The following is a 21,177-nucleotide window of genomic DNA, read 5'->3' as shown; positions in this document are numbered from 1 at the left end:
TGGGGGCTCACGGGTCACCACTGCCCAGCCTGTCCCCAGTCACACTGTCCTGATTCTGGACCCTCTTGCAAGCCACAGGATCATCAGAGCAGGTCCCTCCTCATCCTTCTGCTCCCGGAGTCACCCAGCCCTTCACCTTCTGTATGTGTCCCAGATTCAGCTCCTTGCATGCCAGAAAGAATCTGGATTCTTGACTGGAGTTGCATTAAATCTGCCGATCTGCTGGCCCCGTGGGGGCTCTGACCCACGCGTATGTGCTGCCTTGGTCCCTGGGTCATCTTCAACCTCTCTCAATGAGTGTCACCCACCTTATCAGGTGTACAGGTGTGTACAGGTGTGTACAGTATGCCCTGAACCCCCACCTACCACCCCCCGCCCCGCTCTCCTGACCACAGGCAAGGAGGTGTGGCCATGAGAAGCCCCCACTCCTAACTACCAGGTACCAGGCACCCAGACCTCCAAACCCCTGCCAAGCAGCCCAAGTCCACTTTCAGGGCCTGCTCTGAGCTCTTCAGCCCACCCAGGGGGACCAAGGTAGACCAAGGGGGGACTGCATATGGGGATGAACTCATCCCCTGCCCCACCCTCAGGCGTGACCCCACCCCTCCTGCAGGCCAGTCAAGGCTAAGCCAGCCCAGCTGTGCCCTAACCGGACACTCGGGACGCCAGAGCCCTTCAGCCCTGTGAACCCAGCAAGACCAGGCCATCCAAAGACCACCACTTCCTGTGACATTTCTTCCCTCTGTTGTATGAAAAATTCGGTTGAGAAATATTTAATAGAAGGAAAGAGAAATGCCATGCTAGAAAGTCACTCTGAAAAGAGGAAACGGAGTCAGAGCTTTGGTTTGAGCTTTTAACGGGAGCACAGAGTCTCCGGAATCACCTTCAAGAGGCAGGAAAAGATGGTTTTGAGAGAAGTGAGTGTTACTGCCAGTAGCTGTGCTGGGCTCTTTGGTGCTCACACCCGTCCATCCATGTGGGCACCACGTGGCTCTCCCTGGGGAGCTCTGAGGCCGGGTCAGCCAGAGCGGAGGCCCCTGCAGCTCAGTGGCAACTCTGGCCATCCTGTCTCCTACCTGCAAACTTTCAAGGATGGAAGCACGGGGACAGGGTTCCTCCTTGTGCGGAACTTCAGGAATGAAGGAATCTGTGCTAATAGGAGGTGAATGAAAGCTTATATAAATACTTAAAAATATGTAAATAACGGCCGGGCGCGGTGGCTCAAGCCTGTAATCCCAGCACTTTGGGAGGCCGAGGCGGGTGGATCACGAGGTCAGGAGATCGAGACTATCCTGGCTAACATGGTGAAACCCCGTCTCTACTAAAAATACAAAAAACTAGCCGGGCGAGGTGGCGGGCGCCTGTAGTCCCAGCTACTTGGGAGGCTGAGGCGGGAGAATGGCGTGAACCCAGGAGATGGAGCTTGCAGTGAGCTTAGATCAGGCCACTGCACTCCAGCCTGGGAGACACAGCAAGACTCCGTCTTAAAAAAAAAAAAAAAAAAAAAAAAGTAAATAACATTAAAAGAGCAAAGAAACATAATTGCACCCAATAAAAAAAGTAACAAAAAAAGTAAAGAAAAGAAATAGTCAAGGTAGCCTATCCACATGGTAAGAAATCCCAGAGCACAGAAGGAAACTGAACTGAGGACAGGAAGCCGCCCCGCCCCTCCACTGCCCAGCACTCACCTTTGCTTTACAGGAACGAGAGCGGTGCAAACCAGCACGTAGAGATCTCTGCATTTACAGCATTAGCACTCTCCATTTGTTTGCTTTTTAAACTCAAAAGGGATCACGTGACACACAGCTTGCTTCTTTCACTTTTTTATTTTATTTTTTGAGACAGGGGCTTGCTCTGTGGTCCAGGCTAGAGTGCAGTGGTTCCATCACAGCTCACTGCAGCTTCCAACTCCTGGGCTCAAGCAATCCTTCCATCTCAGCCCCCAGAACCGCTGAGATCACAGGTGCATATCACCACACCTGACTAGTTTTTTTAATTTACTTTTTGTAGAGACGGGGTCTTGTTATGTGACCCAGGCTGGTCTTGAATTCCTGAGCTCAAGTGATCCTCCTGCCTCAGCCTCTGAAATGCTGGGACTACAGGCATTGAACCATGCACCGCTACTTCTTTAGTGGGAGTCTGCTCCACAGCTGTGATAAACGGGTGTCCCTAGTTACTAAATTTGACTTTGTGGTATTTTTCCCATCAGGATGTTTACATTCCATGTGGCTAAAGCTATTGATCTTCCCGATTCTGGCTTCTGAGCTGAGGTTTTCTTAAACTCTTTCCGGATGAAATCTTTATTTCAGGATCATCAGTGTGGTAGTGTCCACGGCCTCAACTTTACCTCCGTGATGGAAGAGGGGGACCTGAGGCTCCCAGGTGGGCCGGCGCCACACTACAGGAAAGGAAGGGTCCCTGGGAGGGGCTGCTGCCCTGCGCGGGTTCACAGGCCCCTCACTGCAGGGGTCCCAGAGCAAGGGATGCCCCCTGGAATGGCCCTGTGGCCAGAAAGCGAGCCTGCCCAGCTTCCCCCGGAGGGGCCTGCGGTCCACACTCACGTGGCCACTCTAGGGGGCAGCAGGGTCTCCCCCTGCTCCTTTCCATGGACCCGCCACAGCCCACAGCCCTGAGGAAGCCTGGGGGTGGAGGGTGCCCCGGCCAGGGTCTCTGTGACTCACACTCAGGGTGGGCCGGGCGTCCACGGGCTGGGGGCGGGCTGGAGGACAGTGGCGGCCCCAGGTGGCCACGCAGCATGGTGGTGGTGGTGGTGGTGCATGACCGGCAGCCTTGGCCTGGCAGCTCGTGGGACCCCCGGGGGCACACATGGCGGGTCCTGCCACAGACACACCTGCAGCTCAGGATGCGGCCCAGGTTGCTCCCCACCTCCACTCCTGCCCTGTTCCTAACTGGGGCCGGGTTCCGTGTGATAGGCAGGGTGGCAGGGGTCTAAGCATCCTCCCAGAGGAGGCCCCTCCCCAGTCCCAAATTGTGCAACCCATTCCTCATCTGGCTGGGACTCGATGGGGATGGGGGCTTCACGGCCAGACTGCAGACCTGAGCCAGGAACGCCCTTTCAGAGCTACACAGATGCAGAAATTTCCAGAGGAAAAACCACTCAGACCCTGTGTTTCCTTGACTTTGGGGTCTGCTAGGGGCTGAACCTACCTGCAGGGCTGGGGGCAGGGCCTTGAGCATCCAGTTCTGCAGGACCAACTGGTGCACCTGTGCATTCTGCAGCAGCAGCAGCTCCACCATGTCTGTAGGGAGACACGGGGACCCTGAAGAAAGCTTCTGTTTCTCATATTTGTTAAAGTGATAGAGCATGTTATAGGACCAGAGAACACGTGTGTCTACACTGTGCAGGTCCCCGGGGCGTGCTTTGAGTGTGTCTGTACACCGTGCGGCTCCCCGGGACAGGCTCTGAGTCTGTCTGTACACCGCGCGGGTCCCCGGGGCGTGCCCTGAGTCTGTCTGTACACCGCGCGGGTCCCCGGGGCGTGCCCTGAGTCTGTCTACACCGTGTGGGTCCCCGGGGCAGGCTCTGAGTCTGTCTGTACACCGTGCGGCTCCCCGGGGCAGGCTCTGAGTCTGTCTGTACACCGTGCGGGTCCCCGGGGCAGGCTCTGAGTGTGTCTGTACATGGTGTGGCTCCCCGGGGCGTGCCCTGAGTGTGTCTGTACACCGTGCGGGTCCCCGGGGCAGGCTCTGAGTGTGTCTGTACATGGTACGGCTCCCCGGGGCGTGCCCTGAGTCTATCTGTACACCGTACGGCTCCCCGGGGCAGGCTCTGAGTCTGTCTGTACACCGTGCGGCTCCCCGGGGCAGGCTCTGAGTCTGTCTGTACACCGTGCGGGTCCCAGGGGCAGGCTCTGAGTGTGTCTGTACATGGTGTGGCTCCTCGGGGCGTGCCCTGAGTGTGTCTGTACACCGTGCGGGTCCCCGGGGCAGGCTCTGAGCCTGCCTGTACACCGTGCGGGTCCCCGGGGCAGGCTCTGAGTCTGTCTACACCGTGCGGGTCCCCGGGGCAGGCTCTGAGTCTGTCTGTACACCGCGCGGGTCCCCGGGGCAGGCTCTGAGTCTGTCTGTACACCGCGCGGGTCCCCGGGGCAGGCTCTGAGTCTGTCTGTACACCGCGCGGGTCCCCGGGGCAGGCCCTGAGTCTGTCTACACCGTGCGGCTCCCCGGGGCAGGCTCTGAGTCTGTACACCGTGCGGCTCCCCGGGGCAGGCTCTGAGTCTGTCTGTACACCGCGCGGGTCCCCGGGGCAGGCTCTGAGTCTGTCTACACCGCGCGGGTCCCCGGGGCAGGCTCTGAGTCTGTCTGTACACCGTGCGGGTCCCCGGGGCAGGCTCTGAGTCTGTCTGTACACCGCGCGGGTCCCCGGGGCAGGCCCTGAGTCTGTCTACACCGTGCGGGTCCCCGGGGCAGGCTCTGAGTCTGTCTGTACACCGTGCAGGTCCCCGGGGTGTACTCTGAGTTGTGGAATCTCTAGGTCAGAGGGTGTGCATGTTGAAAGGTGTGTGATGGGCCCCACAGCTCCTTAGGAGGCTACTCCCATCTGCCTTCCCGCCTCCTCCCCCCAGGCTGCGTGGGGACCCCAGAAAGGCATGTCCATGTCTCAGTCTCCCCTCACCTCAGAGTGTGACCTTATTTGGAAAAAGAGTCTTTGCAGATGTCATTAAGGATCATGAGATGGGCCGGGCGCAGTGACTCACGCCTGTAATCCCAGCACATTGGGAGGCCAAGGTGGGTGGGTCACCTGAGGTCAGGAGTTCGACACCAGCCTAGCCAACATGGCAAAACCCTGTCTCTACTAAAAATACAAAAATTAGCCAGACACGGTGCCTCACACCTGTAATCCCAGCACTTTGGGAGGTCGAGGCAGGTGGATCACCTGAGGTCAGCAGTTTGAGACCAGCCTGGTCAGCATGGCAAAACCCCATCTCTACTAAAAATACAAAAATTAGCAGGGCGTGGTGGTGGGCATCTGTAATCTCAGCTAGCTGGGAGGCTGAGGCAAGAGAATTGCTTGAACCCAAGCGGCAGAGGTTGAAGTGAGCTAAGATGGCGACAGTGCATGCCAGCCTGGACAACAGAGCGAGACTCCGTCTCAAAAGAAAAAAAGCAGCTGGGCGCGGTGGCTCACGCCTGTAATCCCAGCACTTTGGGAGGCCAAGGCAGGTGGATCACGAGGTCAGGAGATCAAGACCATCCTGGCTAACATGGTGAAACCCCGTCTCTACTAAAAACACAAAAATTAGCCGGGCGTGGTGACAGGCGCTGGTAGTCCCAGCTACTCGGGAGGCTGAGGCAGGAGAATGGCATGAACCTGGGAGGCAGAGCTTGCAGTGAGCTGAGATCGCGCCACTGCACTCCAGCCTGGGTGACAGAGTGAGACTCCGTCTCAAAAAAAAAAAGAAAAAAGAAAAAAGGCCTGGTGCAGTGGCTCAGGCCTATAATCCCAGCCCTTTGAGAGGCCCAGTTGGGTGGACCACCTGTGGTCAGGAGTTTGAGACAAGCAAAACCCTGTCTCTACTAAAAATACAAAAATTAGCCAGGCGTGGTGGCTCAAGCCTGTAATGCCAGCTACTTGGGAGTAGCTGAGGCAGAATCGCTTGAACCCGTGAGGCAGAGGTTGCAGTGAGCTAAGATCGTGCCACTGCACTCTAGCCTGGACGAGATTGAAACTCCATCTCAAAAAAAAAAAAAAACACTAAAACATCTAAGCCAGTTGTCATGGTGCACGCCTGTAGTCCCAGCTACTCAGGAGGCTGAGGTAGGAGGATCGCTTGAGCCCAGGAGTTCAAGGCTGCAGGGAGCCGTGATCATGCATGCCCCTGAACTCTAGCCTGGGTAGCCTGGGTAACAGCGAGATACTATCTCCCCAAAAAATAAATAATAAAACGTGTTCATCCACAGACACCATGAAGAGACTGAAAAGGCAACCACAAGAAGGATGGAATACTCAAAATACATGTATCAAAAAAGGACTCATTAAAGAACTTATAAAGAATCCCTAGAAACCAATAAGGCAGGCAGACAGTCTGAAAGAAAAATGGGCAAATTACTTAAATGGACACTTCACAAAAAAGGATATTCAAGTAGCCAAGGCCAGGCATGGTGGCTCATGCCTGTGATGCCCGCACTTTGGGAGACCGAGACGGGGGAAGTCCTTGAGACCAGGAGCTGACGCCAGTCTGGGCAACCTGGCAAGACCTCATCTCTACACAATTTTTTTTTTTTTTTTTTTTGAGATGGAGTCTTGCTTTGTTGCCCAGGCTGGGGTGCAGTGACGCGATCTCAGCTCGCTGCAAGCTCCGCCTCCCAGGTTGATGCCATTCTCCTGCCTCGGCCTCCTGAGTAGCTGGGACTACAGGCACCTGCCACCACGCCCAGCTAATTTTTTGTATTTTTAGTAGAGACGGGGTTTCACCGTGTTAGCCAGGATGGTCTCGATCTCCTGACCTCGTGATCCGCCCACCTCGGCCTCCCAAAGTGCTGGGGGTTTTTTTGTTGTCTGTTTTTTTCGAGGCGGAGTCCCGCTCCGTCACCCAGGCTGGAGTGCAGTGGCACGATCTCCGCTCACTGCAAGCTCCACCTCTCAGGTTCACGCCATTCTCCTGCCTCAGCCCCCTGAGTAGCTGGGACTATAGGCACCCACCACCACGCCCAGCTAATTTTATTTTTGTATTTTCAGTACAGACGGGGTTTCACAGTATTAGCCAGGATGGTCTCGATCTCCTGACCTCGTGATCCACCCACCTCGGCCTCATAAAGTGCTGGGATTACAGGCGTGAGCCACCGCGCCCGGCTACACAAAATTTGTTTAATTAGCTGAATGTGCCTGTAGTCCCAGCTACTCAGGAGGCTGAGGTGGGAAGAATGCTTGAGCCCAGAAGTTGGAGGCTGCAGTGAGGTATGATCACACCACTGCACTCCAGCCTGGGCAATGGAGTGAGACCCTGTCTCTTACAAAAAAAACCTCAAAAAACAAAAACAACTGGCCAATAAATATAGGAAAAAGTGAAATGCAAATTAAACCAGAATGAACTTCTATAACATGCCCACCAAGCTGCCAAAAATGAAAAGTCTGAAAATACCAAGTGTTGGTGAAGTGCTCTGGCGACTGAAATTCTCATTCATGTATGTGGAGTGTAAATGGGCACAAACCTTTTGGGAGACTGCACGGCTGTATTTCCTGACCCAGCCGTTTCAGTCCTAGGCATGCGTTCCATTAGAGGGCAAAAAGGCCTGTGCAGATGTAAGCTGGGAATCCTGAGCGGGGATGGAAGCAACCCACGTGTCCATGAGTGGATAAACGGATGCAGAAACGGTCTAGCCATGCAATGGACTATTACTCATCTGCGACCTGCTGTCATGTGGGTGAACCTTGAGGACATCATACTAAGTGAAATAAGCCAGTCACAAAGACAAATACTGTGTGACTCCACTCATATGACACATGGAACACAGTTGAACTCATAGAAACAGAACACAGGACGGTGGTTGCCAGGCAGTGGCGGGGGGGGGGGGGGGGTGATGTAGTCCGATGGGCGGAGTTTGAGATTTGCAAGATAAAAATGTTCTGCGGCACAGCAGTGACTATAGTTAACACTACTGAACTTTGCACTTAATAAGTGGTCGCAATGGTAAAGTTACATGTTTTTTTGTTTTTTTTTAAATTACAAATTAATCTTTTTTTTTTTTTGAGACAGGGTCTCACTCTGTTGCCCAAGCTGGGGCGCCCTGGTGTGAACACAGCTCACTGCAGCATGGACCTCCTGGGCTCAAGGGATCTTCCCATCTCATCCTCCCAAGTAGCTGGGACCACAGGCACATGCCACCATACCCAATTAATTTTGATATGTTTTGTAGAGACGAAGTTTCAATATGTTGCCCAGGCTGGTCTTGAACTCATAGGCTCAGGTGATCCACCCGCCTCAGTCTCCCAAAGTGCTGGGATTACAGATATGAGCCACTGTGCCATGCTGTAAATTAACTTTTAAAAAAAGAATCTTGAGTGCTGGGTGCTGTAATCCTAGCTACTTGGGAGGCTGAGGTGGGAGATTGCTTGAAGCCAGGGGTTTTGGACCTGCCTAGGTGATATAGCAATGCTGTGACTCAGAAAAAAATAAGACTCATGAGATGGGAACATAATCCTGGATTATCTGGGCATGCCCAGTGCAATCACAGAGTCCTTAGAAAGTGGTGAGAGAAAATGACTATCAATCTAGATTTGAATACGCAGCAAACTTGCATTTAAAAGTAAGGGTAGGGCCGGGCATGGTGGCTCACGCCTGTAATCCCAGCACTTTGGGAGGCTGAGGCAGGTGGATCATGAGGTCAAGAGATCGAGACCATCCTGGCCAACATGGTGAAACCCCATCTCTACTAAAAATACAAAAATTAGCCAGGTGTGGTGGCTCATGCCTGTAGTCCCAGCTACTCGGGAGGCTGAGGCAGGAGAACTGCTTGAGAGGTGGAGGTTGCAGTGAGCTAATATCGCACCACTGCACCCCAGCCTGGCGACAGAGCGATATTCCCATGTCAAAAAAATATAAATATTTTACAAATTACTTTAGAACAGTTATTAGGCAAACTCCCTCAGTATTTACTTTCTTGCGAATGTATTTCCATTTATTTATTTATTTATTTATTTATTTATTTAGAGACAAGGTTTCACTCTGTTGCCCAGACTGCAGTACAGCAGCACAATCACAGCTCACTGCAGGCTCCACATCCTGGGTTCAAGCGATCCTTCCACCTCAGCCTCCCAAGTAGCTGGGACTACAGGCATGCACCCGACACTTGGCTAATTTTTGTATTTTTTTGTAGAGATGGGGTTTCACCATGTTGCCCAGGCTGGTCTGAAACTCCTGAGCTCAAGCAATCCTCCCATCTCAGCCTCCCAAAATACTGGGATTACAGGCGTGAGCCGCTGCGCCTGGCCTCCCCTTATTTTTTATTTTATTTTATTTTATTTTTTTGAGACAGAGTCTTGGTCTGTCACCCAGGCTGGAGTGCAGTGGCGTGATCTCAGCTCACTGCAACCTCTGCCTCCCGGGCTCAAGCAATTCTCCTGCCTCAGCCTCCCAAGTAACTGGGACTACAGGCAGCCACCACCACACCCGGCTAATTTTTGTATTTTTAGTAGAGATGGGGTTTCACCATGTTGGCCAGGCTGGTCTTGAACTCCGTGGCTCACGCCTGTAATCCTAGCACTTTGGGAAGCTGAGGTGTGTGGATCACCTGAGGTCAGGAGTTTGAGACCAGCCTGGCCAAAATGGCGAAATCCCATCTCTACTAAAAATGCAAAAATTAACCGTGGGCTGGGCGTGGTGGCTCATGCCTGTAACCCCAGTACTTTGGGAGGCCGAGGCAGGAGGATCACCTGAGGTGAGGAATTTGATACCAGCCTGATCAACATGGTGAAACCCCGTCTCTACTAAAAACTACAAAAATTAGCTGGGCGTGGTGGCAGGCAGCTGTAATCCCAGCTGCTTGGGAGGCTGAGGCAGGAGAATTGCTTGAACCCAGGAGGCGGAACTTGCAGTGAGCCTAGATGGCGCCACTGCACCAGCCTGGGCGACAGAGCAAGACTCCCTCTCAAAAAAAAAAAAAAAAAAAAAAAAAAAAAAAAAGCCCGGCGTGGTGGCGGGCACCTGTAATCCTACCTACTCAGGAGGCTGAGGCAGGAGAATCGCTTGAACCTGGTGGGCAGAGGTTGAAGTGAGCCAAGATTGTGCCAGCTCACTCCAGCCTGGGCAAAAGAACAAGACTCTGGGCTGGGTGCGGTGGCTTACGCCTGTAATCCCAGCACTTTGGGAGGCCGAAACGGGTGGATCACGAAGTCAGGAGATCGAGACCATCCAGGCCAACACGGTGAAACCCCGTCTCTACTAAAAATTAGCCAGGCGTAGTGGCGGGCACCTGTAGTCCTAGCTACTCGGGAGGCTGAGGCAGAAGAATGGCGAGAACCCAGGAGGCGGAGCTTGCAGTGAGCCGAGATCGTGCCACTGCACTCCAGCCTGGGAGACTGAGCAAGATTCTGTCAAAAAAAAAAAAAAAAAAAAAAAAAACAAGACTGTCTCAAAAAAAAAAAATTACTCAGTTTCAGATATTCTAAGCAACAGAAAATGGACTAAGACATGGACTAAGACATCCACCAACAGGTGAATGGATAACAAACTGATATATTCACACAATGCAATACTACTCCGCAATTAGAAGGAACCATGTATTGATACACCCAATGATAGTGATGAATCTTAAAACAGTTACACCGAGAGAAGCCATACAAAAAAGAGTACATACTGTGTAGACCATTTCTATAAATATCTAGAAAATGCAGGCCGGGCACGGTGACTCACGCCTGTAATCCCAGCACTTTGGGAGGCCGAGGCGGGTGGATCACAAGATCAGGAGTTCAAGACCAGCCCTGCCAAGATGGTGAAACCCCATCTCTACTAAAAATACAAAAAATTAGCCAGGTATGGTGGCACGCACCTGTAATCCCAGCTACTCCGGAGGCTGAGGCAGAGAACTGCTTAAACCTGGAGGGATGGAGGTTGCAGTGAGCCGGGATCGCAACACTGCACTCCAGCCTGGGCGACAGAGAGAGACTCTGTTTCAAAAAAAAAAAAAAAAAAAAAAATCTAGAAAATGCAAACTACGGCCGGGCGCGGTGGCTCAAGCCTGTAATCCCAGCACTTTGGGAGGACGAGACGGGTGGATCACGAGGTCAGGAGATCGAGACCATCCTGGCTAACACAGTGAAACCCCGTCTCTACTAAAAAATACAAAAAAACTAGCCGGGCGAGGTGGCGGGTGCCTGTAGTCCCAGCTACTCGGGAGGCTGAGGCAGGAGAATGGCCTGAACCCGGGAGGCGGAGCTTGCAGTGAGCTGAGATCCGGCCACTGCACTCCAGCAAGGGGGACAGAGTGAGACTCCGTCTCAAAAAAAAAAAAAAAAAAAAAAAAAAGAAAATGCAAACTACTGCATAGTGACAGAAAGCTGCTCAGCAGTTGCGTGGGGGTGTAGGAGGAGGGATTAAAAAGAAACACGAGGACACTTTGGAGGTGATGGATGTGCCCAGTCTGGATTGCAGTGATAGTTTCATGGATATAAGCATATGTTAAAACTTATCAAGCCGGGCATGGTGGCTCACGCCTGTAATCCCAGCTTTTTGGGAGGCCAAGGCCAGTGGACTGCCTGAGGTCAGGAGTTCAAGACCAGCCTGGCCAACATAGTGAAGCCCTGTCTCTACTAAAAATACACAAAAATAGCTGGGCATGGTGGTGGGCGCCTGTAATCCCAGCTACTCGAGAGGCTGAGGCAGGAGAATTGCTTGAACCCAGGAGGTAGAGGTTGCAGTGAGCCAAGATTGTGCCACTGCACTCCAACCTGGGCAACAAGAGCGAGACTCTGTCTCAGAACAAAGAAACAAAACAAAACTTGTGAAACTGGGCTGGGTGTAGTGGCAAACGCCTGCAATCCCAGCACTTGGAGAGGCTGAGGTGGGCAGATCACCAGAGGCTGGGAGTTCGAGACCAGCCTGGCCAAAATGGCGAAACCCATCTCTACTGAAAATACAAAAATTAGCAAAGCATGGTGGTGCACGCCTGCAGTTCCAGCCACTTGGGAGGCTGAGGCAGGAGAAATCACTTGAACCCGGGAGGCAGAGGTTGCGGTGAGCTGAGATCGTGCCATTGTACTCCAGCCTGGGCAACAAAGTGAGACTCTCTAAATAAATAAATAAATAAATAAATAAATAAATAATAATATCAAGTATTTAAAGTTATTATTATTATTTTTGAGACAGAGTCTCGCTCTGTTGCCCAGGCTGGAGTGAAGTGGCACGTTCTCGGCTGACTGCAACCTCTGCCTCCCGGGTTCAAGCAATTTCTCCTGCCTCAGCCTCCCGAGTAGCTGGGATCACAGGCACCATCACCACGGTTGGTTGATTTTTGTATTTTTAGTAGAGATGGGGTTTCACCATGTGGGCCAGGCTGGTCTCGAACTCCTTACCTCAGGTAATCCACCCACCTCAGCCTCCCAGTGTTGGGATTACAGGAATGAGCCACTGAGCCCGGCCCTAAAAGTTATTTTAAAAGAAACATCTTAATAATGGTTTTTGAATAGATGATAATTGGATGAGTTGGAATTGGAGCCCAATTATTTTACCTCCTAGTTCAGTTATCTTTCTTATACTTCTTGTTTCCTTCCCTATATCATTTATATAAGGATTTCTTAAAGTTAAAATTATTTTCATGTTGAGCAGCCAAAAGCTGACCCTAAGTGACTGTCCTGCGTCCAGAAACATTTTCCCTTTCAGTAATTTCCTCAACCCACAACAATATGAATATGGAACACTTACCTTCCTTAATACTTCCTGACCGTTGAGTAGGGAAGGCCTGGGGAGGAGGAATCTGTGCTATGAGTGGCTGCTGAGGGAGCTGCTGAATGATGGTGGCAGGAGGCTGGGTGACCTAGGAACAGCCAGGTGATTAGCTATCTGCATGTGTCTTTGAATAAAGTGTCTCCAGTATCTACTACCCAACCATCCACCCATCCATCCAACCAGCCAACCAACCACTCATCCACCCACCCATCCATCCAACGATCCAACCACCCATCCAACCAACCAACCATCCACTCATCCATCCAACCAGCCAACCAACCAATCATCCACCCACCCATCCATCCAAACAACGATCCACCCACCCATCCAACCAACCAACCATCCATCCATCCAACCAACCAACCATCCACCCACCCATCCACCCACCCACCCATCCAACCAACCAACCATCCACCCACCCATCCACCCACCCATCCATCCACCCACCCACCCATCCAACCAACCAACCATCCACCCACCCATCCACCCACCCATCCACCCACCCATCCATCCACCCACCCACCCATCCAACCAACCAACCATCCACCCACCCATCCACCCACCCATCCATCCACCCACCCATCCATCCACCCATCCATCCATCCAACCAGCCAACTAACCATTCATCCACCCACCCATCCATCCAACCAATGATTCACCCACCCATTCAACCAACCAATCATCCACCCACCCATCCAACCAACCAACCATCCACCCACCCATCCACCCCCACCCATCCATCCATCCACCCACCCACCCATCCACCCACCCATCCATCTACCCACCCATCCATCCACTCACCCATCCATCCAACCAGCCAACCAACCATTCATCCACCCACCCATCCATCCAACCAATGATCCACCCACCCATTCAACCAACCAACCATCCACCCACCCATCCAACCAACCAACCATCCACCCACCCACCCATCCACCCACCCATCCATCCACCCACCCATCCATCTACCCACCCATCCATCCACCCACCCATCCATCCAAGCAGCCAACCGTCTACCTATACATCCATTCATCTGTCCAAGGAGAGCTTTAAATGATTAACCCCAGACATTGAATAGATGGTTGAATGGAAAGGTACTTCAGTCTTGATATCACTTAGGATGTAGTATTTTTAATGTTTCCCATGTTTCCTGTTTTTAGCAGGGGGCGCTGAAGCCTGGTTCCACTAATTCTGCTTCAATAGGAGCATCCAACACTTGGTATGGTTTCTTTTCTTTTCTTTCTTTCTTTCTTTTTTTTTTTTGAGACAAAGTCTTGCTCTTGTTGCCCAGGCTGGAGTGCAATGGCGCAATCTCAGCTCACTGCAATCTCCGTCTCCCAGGTTCAAGCAATTCTCCTGCCTCAGCCTCCCGAGTAGCTGAGATTACAGGTGCCTGCCACCATGCCTGGCTAATTTTTGTATTTTTAGAAGAGATGGGGTTTCACCATGTTGGCCAGGCTGGTTTTGAACTCCTGACCTCAGGAGATCCACCTGCCTTGGCCTCCCAAAGTGCTGGGATTACAGGTGTGAGCCACCACGCCCGGCCTGGTCAGTCTTTTTCATTGTAGCCACTTTAATAGCGATACAGTGGTGGCTCACTGTGGCTTTAATTTGCATTTCCCTAATGATGGATGGTGTTGAGCATCTGGGGCAGACCGGTGTGTAGGATGGCTGCATCCTAACAGGCGTTCTCAATTCTGTCCCAGTGACCTCTCTATCCCAGCCCCCATGACAACTTGGTTAATTACTGTACTCCATCATATACTGTAGTACATATATAGAACACGTCATGAGAGTAAACTTTGGTGTCTCCTCTGAGTAAAAATAAATTACAGCCGAATATTCGAGTATGAAAGGCCTTCTGTTTTATCCTCTTCTAGCTGTGCAAGGCTGCCTGGCCTCGTCCCTTCTTCCTCAGTTCACAGAAAGGATGGCAGAGACCAGGAGTTGGCAAACTTTTGCCAAGGGCTAGATCGTAAACGGATTCCAAAGCAGGACACACTGTCAGCTACAGCTCTTGAGTTGGCCATTGCAGTGTGAAAGCAGCTATGGACAATGTGAAAAAAAAAGGGTCTGGCCCAATAAAACTTTATTTATGAACACTAAAATTGGCATTTCATATAATTCTCATATGTTGCAAAATATTATTATTTTATTGGCTTTTCCCCAAGCATTTAAAAATGTAAAACCATTCTCAGCTTGCAGGTTGCATGAGAACAGGAGGCAGGCCAGCTCTGGTCTGAAGCTGTGGTTTGCCAACCCCTGCCACAGACCCATGAGGCTTTCTTAGAGCCACTGTGCCTATCCTGGCTGATGGGACCTTCTGCTTCAGGGGCTCTGTGTCCAGCTGCCAGGAAGCTCATCTTGGTGACCCACGGCCCCTGCTTACCTGCCTGGTGTCACTGGAGCTGAGAGCAAAACCTGCAGGCATAACTGGCCCTGACGGATACACAGTAAGTATAGATGTGTTTGGGATGAGGAAGATGGGGGGTCCACAGCAACGACCCCCCGTACTCCCTTCTGTGCTAGGAGGAAGTTCCTGGTGCTGGAAGACGGGAAGGCACAGGCTGGGAATATCCAGAACCTGGTGAAGGCAACCCATCTGCAGAGGAGGGTCTGGGGCAGGTCCTTTGGAGGCTCCCCTTCCCTTTGTTCCCTCCGCCATGTGCTGCTGCCGGGGTCCCCTCCCAAAGGGCAAACGCCTTCCAGGTCATAGACTCTGCTGCCCTGTCTAGAAATTCCCACCTCAGCCTCTTCTTCTCTCCTACCCTCCCTGCACCCCAGTCACACGAAACCCACCAAAGCCTTGACCTCCAGGCCCCCAGCTTCCGTCCCGCCTCTGGTCACACGAAACCCACCAAAGCCTTGACCTCCGGGCCCCCAGCTTCCGTCCCGCCTCTGGTCACACGAAACCCACCAAAGCCTTGACCTCCGGGCCCCCAGCTTCCGTCCCGCCTCTGGTCACGCGAAACCCACCAAAGCCTTGACCTCCGGGCCCCCAGCTTCCGTCCCGCCTCTGGTCACGCGAAACCCACCAAAGCCTTGACCTCCGGGCCCCCAGCTTCCGTCCCGCCTCTGGTCACGCGAAACCCACCAAAGCCTTGACCTCCGGGCCCCCAGCTTCCGTCCCGCCTCTGGGTGCCTGGTTTCCCTCTGACCCATTTTTTGCTTCAGAAAGCCAGAGTAGTTTTCTGCTGCTTGTCACCCAGAAGGCTGCACAGCTGTAGGAGGCTCTCAGAGGTGGAGCACTATTTACCTTTAACATTCTGCCCTGGACATTGGGGCCTTAGGCATCTCCTGGGCATGATAAAGTTTTTTGTTTTTTTTTTTGAGATGGAGTCTTGTAATCTCTTTCTGGGCTCAAGTGATTCTCCTGCCTCAGCCTCCTGAGTAGCTGGGACTACAGGCGCCTGCCACCACGCCTGGCTAATTTTGGTATTTTTAGTAGAGACAGGATTTCGCCAAGTTGCCCAGGCTGGTCTCAAACTCCTGACCTCAGGTGATCCACCTGCCTCGGCCTCCCAAAGTGCTGGGGTCCATCACACCCAGCCAGGGATAAAGTTTTGAGGAGTTGACCTACTTCCCCAAATTCAGGGCCCTCTGCCTGCTGAGCTCTCCTGATATACTTCTACCCCTAATGCAACATTTAAGGCCAGGGCTGGGGTTTGGGAGACAGAGCTGGGCCCCAGCCTCCCTCTGTGATCAGGGGTAAGCAGTCCAGGGAGGCCCGAACAGTGTCCAGGCAGGGGAAATGCAGGAGCGGCTGGCCCCCTTCAAGGGTGGGCCTTGGGAGGATGGGGGTGACGAGGCAACCTTGCTGCAGGCACAGTACCTCCCACTTTCTGTAAAATATTATTATTATTATTTTTTGAGACGGAGTGTCACTCTGTCGCCCAGGCTGGAGTGCAGTAGCACGATCTTGGTTCACTGCAACCTCCACTTCCCGGGTTCATGCCATTCTCCTGCCTCAGCCTCCCGAGTAGCTGGGACTACAGGCAGCCGCCACCACGCCTGGCTAATATTTTGTATTTTTAGTAGAGACGGGGTTTCACTGTGTTAGCCAGGATGGTCTTGATCTCCTGACCTCATGATCTGCCTGCCTCGGCCTCCCAAAGTGTTGGGATTATAGACGTGAGCCACCGTGCCCAGCCATAAAATCTTAATTCTGTACCTGCCTCCTCCTTTCAGATGTGCTCCTGCCTTCGCCCTCTTACTGTAGGCAGGATGATCCTTGGCGGGTCTGGGGCCAGCGGGGTTGGGGAAGCAGCGGGTAGGATGCCCGTGGGGGGCAGCTCAGGGGGCAGGGCTGATCCGAGGGCTCCTCTGCTTGCCCCGTTCCAGGCCTGGGCCCGAGAGAGCTCGTCCAGGAGGTGTTGTTCCTGCAAGGACAATGCAGAGCTGCTGCACACTGGGGAGGGGGAGCCCCAACACTGCAGAGGCACCCGCAGCCTCAGGCTCAGGCCAGCCTGGGCCGGGTACAGGCCCCTCTCCAGGCAGGATGGCCATGGCTGGAAGACCCTTCGAGGAGTGTGCGCACGAGGGTGGCCTCCTTCTGAAATTTACCCAAGTGTGTCAGCTGGTTTCCAGTTGTTTTCTTTTCCCAGCCAACAGGATCTGTTCTTTCAAGCCAGTTCCAGGCCTACTTCGCTGCAAAGATCTCCCCCTAGAAAAGCGACCCCACCTCCCTGGCGTCTCTGCCACTCAGATGCATCTTTGGTGAGTGCCGTGGGAGCAAACCTCTGGGCATCCCAGAATTCCAGGTCCTCCTGGAATTGGGCCCCTACTCAACATTTCCTGCCCTGATGGAAACCTGCACACGGGCAGGTCTCTAAGCTAACAGTGCCCTCACTGGGGCCTGGCCCTGAGAGTCCAGAAAGGTCTTCCCCAATACCCTCCCACCCGGTGCTGTAAGGCTGAGCAGCCGTCTCTACTACAGTGAGCTCAGCCAGGTTCGCTCAGAGGGTTCAGGGCCTACCCGGAGTCTCTGCAGAAGGTCTCTCCTTCTCTTCAGAGCAGTCTGCAGGGCGTCGTCCGGCCGGTCCTCATTTCCTGGAGGGAAGCACCTGCTTGCTCACCAAGGAACGCGTAGAGGCTGTCGCTGCAAGCACTCGGACTGGATGGCACTGCACCCATGTCGGAAGGCCCTGCCTCACCCACACTCCCAGGATGGATGTGGCCTGGGAAGCTCCTGGGCTTAGGTTATCCCAGAGAAAGAGGGACCAGTGCTGGGTAAGGAGGGCAAGGGGCAGCATCAGAGGAGGGGTAATCCAGGGAACTCAGTGTTGGAGTCTGGCCAACGGTCATCTCATTCCTGGAAGGGAGCCTGAAGTCACACGACCAGATTCCTCCTGAGTGCATTTCGTACACAGTCCCTTGGGCTCCGGGAGGCCAAGGCCTCTACGGGACTGGTTGCAGCCTGATCTTGGCCACCTGGAGCCACCCTCTGGCCCCAAGTGGTCTAGAGTCTGGTCTGACCCCCAAGTATCTGCACATCCCTCAAGCCTGCCCCCCAGTCCGGGCGTGGTGGCTCATTCATGCCTGTAATCTCAACAGCGGGAGGTTGCGCTGGGAGGATTGCTTGATCCTAGGAGGTCAAAGGTGCAGTGAATTGTGATCAGGCCACTGCACTCCAGCCTGGGTGACAGAGTGAGACCAACTCTGTCTCAGGAAAAAAAAAAAAAAATCTGGCCGGGCACAGTGAGTCACACCCGTAATCTCAGCACTTTAGGAGGCTGAGGTGGGTAGATTACTTCAGGCCGGGAGTTCGAGGCCAGCCTGGCCAACATGGCAAAACCCCGTCTCTACTCAAAATACAAAAGTTGGCCAGGCGTGGTGGAGTACACCTGTAATCCCAGCTACTCGGGAGGCTGAGGCATGAGAATTGTTTGAACCTCAGAGGTGGAGGTTGCAGTGACCTGAGATTGCACCACTGCACTCCAGCCTGGGTGATAGAACGAGACTCCTTCTCAAAAAAAAAAAAAAGAAAAAGAAAAAAACGAAGTCTACACTCTTTGGGGAAGGGTCTGCACTCAAGAGAAGGCTCCGGAAGGTGGGGGGCAGGGTTCTGACCTCCTTTCTCTTAGGCACAGGGGTCCTGCCCCTCACCCAGCATCACACTGGAGTGGGGCCATTGGGAACCCCAGCCAGTCCTTGGGGGTCCCCAAACTCTCTGCCCCAGGCACTGGTAGCCATTCTGTTCCCTTGCACTGGCTCTGCAGTCAGGGGACCTGGTTTGGGATTTTCTCTCTGTATTGAGACTGGGTTCTGCCTTTGGCAGCTGAGCCCCCACAGCTCACAGGTTGCCCCACATTCCAAAGAACAGGAAATGCTCCTCCAGCCTCCTTAGCTCCTCCCTGGATGTCTCCGGGTAACAGTGAGGACAGCAGCTCCTCCCCAACCAATGGGCAAGCTCAGGCTCTGGAACCAGAGCAACTGGGTCTGATCTGGGTGTGACCACTGCCAGGGTGAGCAACCTCTTTCTGCCTCCATTTTCTCATCTGCAAAATGGGAACAATGAAGGTGCACCCTTTTGGGGTTTGCAGACTAAAGGTGATAAGGAATGGGGGTGTCTTCAACTCTGAATGTAAAGGAAACGTGTTGAGGACAGTCTTGGTGGTACCAGGAGTGCGGGTGATTCCCAGAGTTGCTGTCCCCACCTCCCCCTGGCGCGGCTACACTTGTGTCTGTCTGTGCTGGTTCCGAGCAGCCCAGGGGCTCTCACCTGGCTCGAGGTAGAGGCCTTCAGGTCCCCCTTCCATGTTCTGCCGTTCTTGCTCCAGCTTCTGTGAGGAAAAGAGACCATGACGGAGACACTGGCTCCAGGCAAAGGCCCTGTGTGCTCCAGGAATGACTAAGAGGCTTTCCGAGTGAAAAGAACGGTATGTCAGGAATAACCCAGCCCCTCCAGGGCCAACAGGTGGGAGACGAACCCCCTCCAAGGATCTTCATGAGCTGCCTCTGTCAGCCTGACCTCTAGCGAATTCATGTGTTCCACCTGCAAGCCTAGGGGCGGATGCTCTGAGTGGCCCCTTCAGGCAGATTTCTGAAGTGCAACCCTGGGAGAGACTGCACTGGTGAGGCCTCCAGGCTTCCCAGTCAGTGCATGCCTGGATCATCCCCCACCTGAACCCTGAGCTGAGCAGTTACCTACTGGGTGTGTCCAAGCGTGAGTCCCTCTCATGGCGGCCTGTGGGCCAGGATGCAGGGCTGGCAAAAGGCGGGCAGCAGGTCCCTCGGACAGCAGGAGAGGGAACAATGCAGGCAGGGGGTGCAGAGGAGCCCCCAGGCACTGAGGCCCCCCGGACCAGACCCTCAGAGAATGTTAAGACTGAGTCTGAGGATGGGTCTGCTGGGCTGCCAGCCCCAGGCCCGGCCCTTGGGGCCCTGCATTCTGCACCTGCAGGGCTGTCTCAAAGAGTCCCTCCAATGCCACAGCCTGGGAGTTGTTAAAAAAGGAGCACCCCGGGCTCTGCCTCACCTGTCCCAAGAGCTTCAGCGTCAGTCGGGTCACGTGCTCTGCTGCTGATGAGTCCAGCATGGTGGGAGCTGCAGGAGACGACTGTAGGGGCAGGGGAGGCCGCAGCCCACCTCCCTCCCTGGTTCTGTTACTCGAAGGAAAGAACTGCTTAGCAGGAGCCCAAGCACCAGTGTCACCTGCGGGGCTGTCCTCCTGGAGACCAGCCTGAGGTAAGAGAAGAGCCCTGTGGGAAGACAGCCACACCCTCCCTGGACTGCAGTGCCCCACAAGCCAGCGCTGGGCGCCGCGTGACAGTTGCCAGGCTGCCGGACACAGGGAGGCCCCAGGTTGCCAGGTTTCCACTGTGCGTCCTCAGGCTACCTGTAAACATTCATCCCCAGGTGTAGCCAGCTGGGCTTCATGGGAAGACAAAAAAAGTGGGCAGTGGCTGAGGCAGAGGGGCAGAGCCCTCAGACCTGGGGGAAGGGGACAGTCGTGACCCCCTGTGCACCACCAGCCTCAGGACCCAGTCCAGAAGAACCTGTGTGTTAGGGGAGGGTGCCCCACCCCTGTGTACTGCCTCCAGGGTGTTAACGGCACCTCCCCTCCTACAGACCCTCAGAGCAAGCAGGGAAGACAGGGTGGGGAGACTGCCTACCACGGAGTTCAGGAAATTCCAGGCAGCAGAAGGGGCGGGACAGATGAGGGGTTGTGACCTGCAGAGGGGCAGGGCTTCAGCAGGACCAGTGGGGGCGCTCAGGGGATGCGTCCCACCTTGGAGCTGGGGGCAACCGGGCAGGGAGCCAAGAATGCAGGAAGCTTCGCAGAGGGCGACACAAAACAGAAGCGTGGTCTGCACTTGGTGGGGCATTAAACTCCACATTGGCCGGGCGCGGTGGCTCAAGCCTGTAATCCCAGCACTTTGGGAGGCCGAGACGGGCGGATCACGAGGTCAGGAGATCGAGACCATCCTGGCTAACACCGTGAAACCCCGTCTCTACTAAAAATACAAAAAACTAGCCGGGCGAGGTGGCGGGCGCCTGTAGTCCCAGCTACTCCGGAGGCTGAGGCAGGAGAATGGCCTAAACCCGGGAGGCGGAGCTTGCAGTGAGCTGAGATCCGGCCACTGCACTCCAGCCCGGGCTACAGAGCAAGACTCCGTCTCAAAAAAAAAAAAAAAAAAAAAAAAAAAAAAAAAAAAAAAATAAACTCCACATTGACGAGTTAGTCAATCCCACTAGCAGGCAGACTGACATCTGGGGGATGTCAGCAGCAGGGGCCCAGACCTGTGGACCTGAGGGGCGGAGGTTAGCACTT

The 21,177-nt window shown here is 53.9% G+C and overlaps 2 protein-coding genes across 3 annotated transcripts in view; one reads left to right on the top strand and one right to left on the bottom strand.

Moving 5' to 3' along the window:
- Positions 1-1,807: 1,807 nt before the first annotated feature.
- C3H21orf58 (chromosome 3 C21orf58 homolog) lies at positions 1,808-20,180 on the bottom strand. Of its 2 annotated transcripts, XM_050784344.1 has the most exons (8): positions 19,882-20,079; positions 19,126-19,186; positions 17,380-17,453; positions 16,619-16,783; positions 12,381-12,492; positions 3,169-3,260; positions 2,682-2,836; positions 1,808-2,398 (listed from the first exon to the last, which is right to left on the bottom strand). In XM_050784344.1, the coding sequence occupies exons 1-7, from the start codon at positions 19,939-19,941 to the stop codon at positions 2,684-2,686; spliced, it is 717 nt and encodes a 238-aa protein (XP_050640301.1). In that variant the 5' UTR covers positions 19,942-20,079; the 3' UTR covers positions 1,808-2,398; positions 2,682-2,683. The 2 variants fall into 2 exon arrangements, with proteins under 2 accessions (XP_050640301.1, XP_050640302.1); XM_050784345.1 differs by having other exon boundaries at positions 1,808-2,836; positions 19,882-20,180.
- PCNT (pericentrin) overlaps positions 6,161-21,177 on the top strand; it is a 142,007-nt gene continuing 126,990 nt past the window's right edge. Inside the window, exon 1 of the mRNA XM_050784313.1 lies at positions 6,161-6,170. The gene's annotated coding sequence lies outside the window, so the exon portion shown is untranslated. The remainder of the gene's footprint in view (positions 6,171-21,177) is intronic.

The sequence above is a fragment of the Macaca thibetana genome, chromosome 3, assembly GCF_024542745.1.
Source record: "Macaca thibetana thibetana isolate TM-01 chromosome 3, ASM2454274v1, whole genome shotgun sequence".
NCBI classification, from domain to species: domain Eukaryota; kingdom Metazoa; phylum Chordata; class Mammalia; order Primates; family Cercopithecidae; genus Macaca; species Macaca thibetana.
The sequence above is the reverse complement of the archived record's forward strand: the minus strand, read 5'-3'. Positions and strand labels throughout refer to the sequence as shown.

Coding starts and splice junctions, on each gene's coding strand:
- C3H21orf58 (XM_050784345.1), bottom strand. CDS start 19,941: ATGCTGGACTCATCAGCAGCAGAGCACGTGACCCGACTGACGCTGAAG. Junction 19,187..19,881: donor CGCTGAAGCTCTTGGGACAG/GTGAGGCAGAGC, acceptor TTTTCCTCACAG/AAGCTGGAGCAAGAACGGCA. Junction 16,784..17,379: donor ACCTTCTGCAGAGACTCCGG/GTAGGCCCTGAA, acceptor TTGTCCTTGCAG/GAACAACACCTCCTGGACGA.